Source organism: Tribolium madens, unplaced genomic scaffold (assembly GCF_015345945.1).
Source record: "Tribolium madens isolate multiple individuals breed KSU strain unplaced genomic scaffold, Tmad_KSU_1.1 Scaffold_3;HRSCAF=73;Tcas5.2_LG2, whole genome shotgun sequence".
Taxonomy (NCBI): Eukaryota; Metazoa; Arthropoda; class Insecta; order Coleoptera; family Tenebrionidae; genus Tribolium; species Tribolium madens.
Window position 1 is genome coordinate 2,493,839 of NW_025401006.1, and position 6,881 is coordinate 2,500,719.

Sequence of the window (6,881 nt, forward strand, 5' to 3'; positions counted from 1 at the left end):
GCACAAATAAGTAAATATTACTCAAAATGCCTTCCAGGAGAGAGCAATCTGCCGCGGGTGCGCCACCTGTCGGCTGTAATATCATTGGCGGCGGTTGCTTTTGTCACAGAATTTTCTTAATTTAAACGTTAAACTTTTAATTCGTGCCATTATAGTGCGCTTCACGCCAACTCTGAACTTAATCGAGCAACGATTACGCGGAAACACCACTACTGTCAAATTAATACAATCAACCATAACGAAACAGAGACGAAAAAGTTTCTGAAAAATTCCAAAAAAGACGGACGGCAAATCGACGGACGAGCGAAACGAGACAAGAAATAAAATAGAGCGAACAACAAAATACAAGTATCAGTACGGCCGTAACGAATTTTCATGAGACATGTGTAGGAGACTGAGATAATGCAACTTTGACTGGAAGAAGAAAGAATTTATACACAAAAAATTGTTCTTTGACTTCTTTGAAATCGAATCTAGCAGATGTTGTATAGCGACTGCGTTACACAAAGAAGCGGCTTTTAAGAGAACAAGCAGTACAATAAATCTATATTTCAATTATATACTCATATTTTTTACATATTTTTAATGCTAGTAAATCAGATCAAGACAACGTTTGTTTTTTCTATGACCAACACCCTAATTTATCTCCATTATATCATTATATGTATGTCTGAAATCTATTGTTAAATTTTAAAAATGTTGAAACATAAATTTTTAAGACCATAGAAAATCTTTTTAAAGGAATCGCATTTTCAATTTGTACACTATGGATAATACGTAAAACTAAGATTTTTTTTATGTTCTTAAACTGGAATGAAAAATGCATCGGCTTCTAGCAAGCTACGACTTTGTATATATGTCGTAGTCATTGGGCGTAATGCGTCATTTCGTGGAAAGCCTAGTCATTGGCCGTACTGCCGGCAGAAGCTGTAATCAAATGAATATTCCTTTGTTTGACTGAAATTTTACGTCATTTCAGGGATTGCCCACTTAATTCTCGTCAAATAAAGTAACCGGTTAAACCATTACATGTTAAAGCGTTTGACGGAAGTGTATTTAGTCATTTGAAAGCTTGAAATTTTAATGTGTAGTAATTTCGGGCCGTAACATTTAGTAATTGTTGGACTTTTCTTATTGAAAATGAATAATCATAAGAGTTTGTTTTATGACCAATTAAATGAATATTATTTGAAGAACAAAGATGTCAAAAAACCGTGGAATTATGAAGAAATGAAGGATGTAAAAGACTTCTAACCTCAACATACACCTTTATTTCAGTTTTACATATTTTAGGCTGCTAAAGATATTTTACTTGCCAAACAAACTACTGGCAAAAAAACTGGTAGGCAATATCATTGTATGATTTTATAATATTATGTGTATACCTTATTCCAAATAAACGAAACAAATATTTTGCTACAATAAAAATATTTTGTTTTTTTGGCTTGTCTTTTCTTCTACAGTTGGAGACAAAATACTTTGGTCGTCGCTTTTCTGAAACTTTAATGTAATTCAAGCTTTAATGAATGACAATTTCAAATTAATGACAGCTATTACATCTTTCTATCAAAAATATGTAAACTTGTCAACTATGATTGACAGTAGCTAAAAATAAGGTCCTAAAGCATGCTACAATTTAATGTCACTCAAGTGACTTTGACGACCAAAGTATTTTGTCTCCAACTGTACCAAAAATTTATATTTCTACAAAAAGTATCAAACATTTCAAGACTTTTCAGCAAATGACTAAATACACTTCCGTCAAACGCTGTAACATGTAATGATTTAACCGGTTACTTTGTTTAACGAGAATTAAGTGGGCAATCCCTGAAATGACGTAAAATTTCAGTCAAATAAAAGAATATTCATTTGATTACAGCTTCTGTCGGCAGTGCGGCCAATGACTAGGCTTTCCGCGGAATGACGCATTACGCCCAATGACTACGACATATACATCGTATAAATGTTTTATTATTTCTTTATCATATTATCATTTGTACGACAAAATCTTTAACCGTCTTATAAATTGTTAATACTTAAAATACTGAAGTTTTTATACAATTTTATTCAGAAACGTTTAGTTGATAATTATGATTAGGTGCAATAAATTTAAAATACACTGCAGCAATTTCTTGTAGCGGCAACAGAAACATTTTTCTTCTTTCGAATAATACCACCACTTTAACTTGTTGTAAGAGTAAATCATAAGACTCCCATATTTCCCAACTGTTAATTAACTCTAAGAACAACTACCTTAAACGTGCTGCAAATTTTGCGATACTGCGATAGTGGTATGACTAGGTATAAACTAGATCTGAAGTACATGTAGTAATGAACATTTATGTAAAAATAAGTAACGTTTTCCCCCAACAGGAATGATGCTTTATTCTCTTGTTTTTGACTAATAACCTAGTACTTTATTTTCTCGGAAGTAAAATAAATGAAATATCGATTTTTACTTTTAACATAAACTAAAATTATTTTAATTAAATTTTTTGAGTGTTTTTTGACATAAACAAATTTCTTGATATCGAATTTTACTCTTAAAATTGCAATTAAATGAACTGAATATTTTGACAAATTATTTGATTATTTGATTGTTTGCCTCTGGCATTACCTACACTTTCGAGATTAAAATAGTTGGTTATTCCTTTGATACATAAATATGTAACTAATAATTCCTTTAATCAAAGCGTAATAGGTATGCAAACAAAACATCTAATTGATTTTGCTTTAAAAAAATGAAACAAATTGGTAGCTAATTAATCATTTGAGTGGCATCAAGTCAGTTTGTTCAATATGCAATCGAATTAGTAATTGGCAAAGACGAGTAGGTACGGAATTATTACAAATTCCATTAAATCAATACGAAAATAAATTGAACTGAATTTGAATACTCGTATTTTAATTTCGAAAAGCAAATAAGAGTGTTTATCTGCAACGAGATCAAACGCACTCCCGGGAGCCAATCTCTGAAGGAATTCAGGTGACAATTAATCACTTCAGGTTAATTAGTGCGTCAGAACCGCTCGTTGCTTCTGCTCTCATCGAAGATAGTCCGTGTGCAGGTGAACGATTTTCTTCAGATTGAAAGCCAATGGAGCGAAGAAACCAATTTGTCACAAACATTTTAATCTTTTATGTTCACGCATACACGTCGTACAATTTTAAAAAAGGATAATAAAACTAATTAAAATAAAATAAATAACAACAGCGAAATTAGTCATGTAAATTAACCAGTTTTGCGTTAATGGGATTTAATTTTGACTCTTTCACACAAACCCAACGTTAATAATGCGCTCTCTAATGTGTTAGAAACACGTAATTAAGGATTTTTAATGAACGTGTGCTTACAACTAGCTATTTCGACTGCCAGCGGTAATGTAAAGCACAAAATAAAAAGCTAGCCGGCGCAATTCAACCAAAAGAGAAAATTTTAAATAAACTAAGAACGGTTTGTTTTAACATAACTGAAATTATATTTATAGTTGTGTAACCTCTTCAGCAGGTAGCATGAATTCTCCCAATTTTAAATGGATTTCATAGGTCGTTTATAAAGAGCTCGGATAACATTCTCGTTGTTTTATAAAATATAGGTTTGTTTGTAGCAGTGCATTCCATTAGAGTTACGCGAGTTTGATTTCTGAAAACTAATTTCCACATCCGTTCATCAATAAACATTTTTCTCTACTGAAAAATTCTTATACAAACGACTGACGCTAAATAATGAAGGACATTAAGTAGTCCGCAAAATGGCATTCATTTAGTAAATGTGCTAGCCGAATCCGAGTGATTCACTGACCGCAAATGCTTATTATTTCCAACTCTTCAAAATTAATAATAGTCATTAATTAGAGCGAAGATTCTAGGAAAGTCAACACAAAAAATGGAAGAGGAAATGCCAATTGGTTTTTCCAAGCTCTCAAAAGATACAATATTGAGTTATCTGGTATAAGCTTCACCTACTCTCAGAACCTGAGTAGGTAATAATACGAAGAGTGCGTATATCTACTCGATCCTACGCGAAGAAGAAAATTAAAAACGGAATTTACTGGTAATTACAATGATTTAGGCTGAGCACACGATTTATTTATTTAGCGTTGTCAGTAGGTGGGTAAGATATGAGCCACACATGACCACACCTTTAGTATGAAAAATTCATCAAAAAGCTTTGACATAAATAAATTACGAAGTTTAAACAAATCCTCATTACTATCGTTTACATCCTCTTGCATATAATCAAAAACAATGATAATGCACTATTCCCTGGAGTTTGACGTCGTATGAACGACGACATAAGGCCTAAGACATCAATAATACGCCCGCTGGATTCAGTCGACGACATCATGAAGACTAATGATTGTTTCATTGAATGATTACGCCTATGAAACAACGACAGACCGTGTGATATATCGACCCGAGCTCACGCATTTTCGTTCATTAGCTACTTGAGCCCTAATAAATCTAATTAGATTAATACCAACAGCCTCAATTAATTTTAATTTATTGGCAAAGATTTAAACATGAAGACGTTCCGATTTAAAAATCACTTATTTTACTCCTTCATTGTGTTATTTAGCGCATGATTACACCTAAAGTGAAATGAAAATTAATTTAAATAGTCGTGACAAAGCGCAAACAAAAAGTTTAACCGGAAAAAATCTGTAAGTCACAGGTTCGCTGCTTTTAATGGCTTTATAAGGCGGCTCTATGAGAAAAGCGGACTTTATTTTTTCTCGACCCCCAGTGGAAGCTGCAGGAATTGTGGTCGTAAATGATGTGAGAAACCATTAAAATTTTATTTCCATACTTTATTCATAACAACTACCGACCGTAAATAAAGATTTCAGCTGCAAAATAAACACCGCTGCTTTTACACAATTTTGGTTCGCTTTCTGCATGATGGGAATTAATTTGCAAAAATTGTTTATTTTACTGAGTTTTATTTGCACACAAAAGAGTGGTTAAGTGTTTAAGCGTTTGTCACTGTCTCTAGGGAAAGTGGTCAGTATTAGCGTGCGACATGGTCGTCGACGAAAAACCAATTGAGTTTTCCTTTCGGGTTCTACTCTGGTAATAAACGACGCCCACGGTATTCAATAAAATGCAGAGCAACCTTGTTTTAAGGACTGAACTCCTGTCGTCATAGATTCCAATACTGTCCGAAACAAACAACAATTCCTCGACGAATTTCTCCCAATACAGAAATTTAGGATGGAAAAGTAATTTGTTCGGTCTGCCTAAACAGTGTCGAAACGAAAAAGGATGGGCACGGGGCAGGGGAAATGAATAGAATTTAAAACAATTTATTCACACAACGTAATAATGATCGCCTACGAAAAACTTTAAACCTTTTATTGCAGCCATAAAAGGATTTCTAGAATAATTAATCGGTACAATCGCTTTCGGACGATGGCACACAACTAGATGTTGCAGTGTCGAAACTTTTCCCGTCTTCGCAAAGTTGCAACACGGGGAAAGTCCATATTAACATACTTTGGCATTTGTAGTACTTGGAGCAAGAAGGCCCTGGGAAGGTTTCATCGACCGATGTACACTTAGGCTCAATGTTAATATTTTGGTCATTATCGTCTAAAAAAAAAATAGTAATTCAATGCAATACAAAATAACAAGTTCAACCAATAGCTTCATCTGCATTATTTTCTTCACTTTGATCAGTGGTTTCATTCTCTTCTGATGATTCTGAAACGTTATTAATTAATATGTATTACGTTAACGTATTAAATTTGATGAAAATAAACTTACCTGGTGAATATGTTGTAGATTCAGGAATAAATGATGTTATATCTTCTTTTTCTGCACTATCGATATCATCTTCTGTTGTTTCTACAGTTGTCGAAACTGGTTCGGGTTCTGTTTCTGCAAAATTATATTTAAAAATAGTAAAATTGAAAAACTAGTCAAGCATCGTACCTCCACTCTCATCTGAATCTTGATTTTCTTCAGTACTGTGATCTAAATTCATTAGAAGTAAATATTATATAAAAATAAAATAAAACTAAGTTTGTTATGCGAAAATGCTACTTACCTATCGGTTTTTTTGAACTAACAAAAGTAACAACCACGTCAGATTCAGTTGTGCTAATTTCACCGCTTTCTAAAAAAACAACAACATTTTTTTAAATAATTTGTTTACTTTAAAAACCATATTTACCGTCTGAATCATTTTTATAGTCTGGATCTTCAATACAACTAAAAAATGTTTTTAATAAAAATTGATAGATAGCATGATCAAGCACTTACGTAAATTTAGAATTATTTGAGCATAAGTAACCTTCTGGGCACTGAAAAGAATATTTGTCAACAAGTATATGTTGGAAAAATCCTCTACAAAAAACAAATGTGTTCTCATTAATACAATTTATTCCTCTTTTTCGACAAACATAAATGTTTGGTCTTTGATGGAACCGAAAAGCTGTAGCCAAGCTTGGAATAAGAAAAATAACCTATGAAATAACGTATGTACTAAGACTAATTAGGAGTAAGTTTCAAGCGCTTACCACCACCAAAAGCTTCATCTTGAATGCAAATCCAACAGAAACTACAAAACCACTTCTTTGTGGGTTGTTTTAAATACATTTTGTCCTAGGTGTCATGACAAAAAAATAGTAGGTAAAACAATTAAGATAAAAACTTTGACGCCAAAATACATATTTAATTAAAGATAAGTACGAATTAACAAGAACCGCTACATCATGAGAACAATGTAGTAGCCTGAATTCCTTCGCATAAACACGATTTATATTTATTCTACATGACTAATAAAATTTATTTACACTAGTTCCACCACAATTAAGTCATGAATCATAAAGTTATAAAGTATTTCAGCTGTAATCATTGTTAAAAATTCACGCTCCTCT

The 6,881-nt window shown here is 32.6% G+C and overlaps 1 protein-coding gene across 1 annotated transcript; it reads right to left on the reverse strand.

The window, feature by feature from the left end:
* Window positions 1-5,290: 5,290 nt before the first annotated feature.
* LOC123007488 lies at window positions 5,291-6,670 on the reverse strand. Its single transcript, XM_044402817.1, has 8 exons — window positions 6,522-6,670; window positions 6,265-6,467; window positions 6,176-6,213; window positions 6,050-6,118; window positions 5,935-5,976; window positions 5,767-5,880; window positions 5,641-5,703; window positions 5,291-5,592 (listed from the first exon to the last, which is right to left on the reverse strand). The coding sequence occupies exons 1-8, from the start codon at window positions 6,537-6,539 to the stop codon at window positions 5,387-5,389; spliced, it is 753 nt and encodes a 250-aa protein (XP_044258752.1). The 5' UTR covers window positions 6,540-6,670; the 3' UTR covers window positions 5,291-5,386.
* Between the last annotated feature and the right edge of the window lie 211 nt (window positions 6,671-6,881).

What these genes read in the sequence shown, in the direction of transcription:
- LOC123007488 (XM_044402817.1), bottom strand. An exon ending in TCAAATAATTCTAAATTTAC is followed by an intron (nt 6,214 to 6,264) that starts GTAAGTGCTTGA and finishes AACATTTTTTAG; the next exon opens with TTGTATTGAAGATCCAGACT. An exon ending in CTATAAAAATGATTCAGACG is followed by an intron (nt 6,119 to 6,175) that starts GTAAATATGGTT and finishes TTGTTTTTTTAG; the next exon opens with AAAGCGGTGAAATTAGCACA.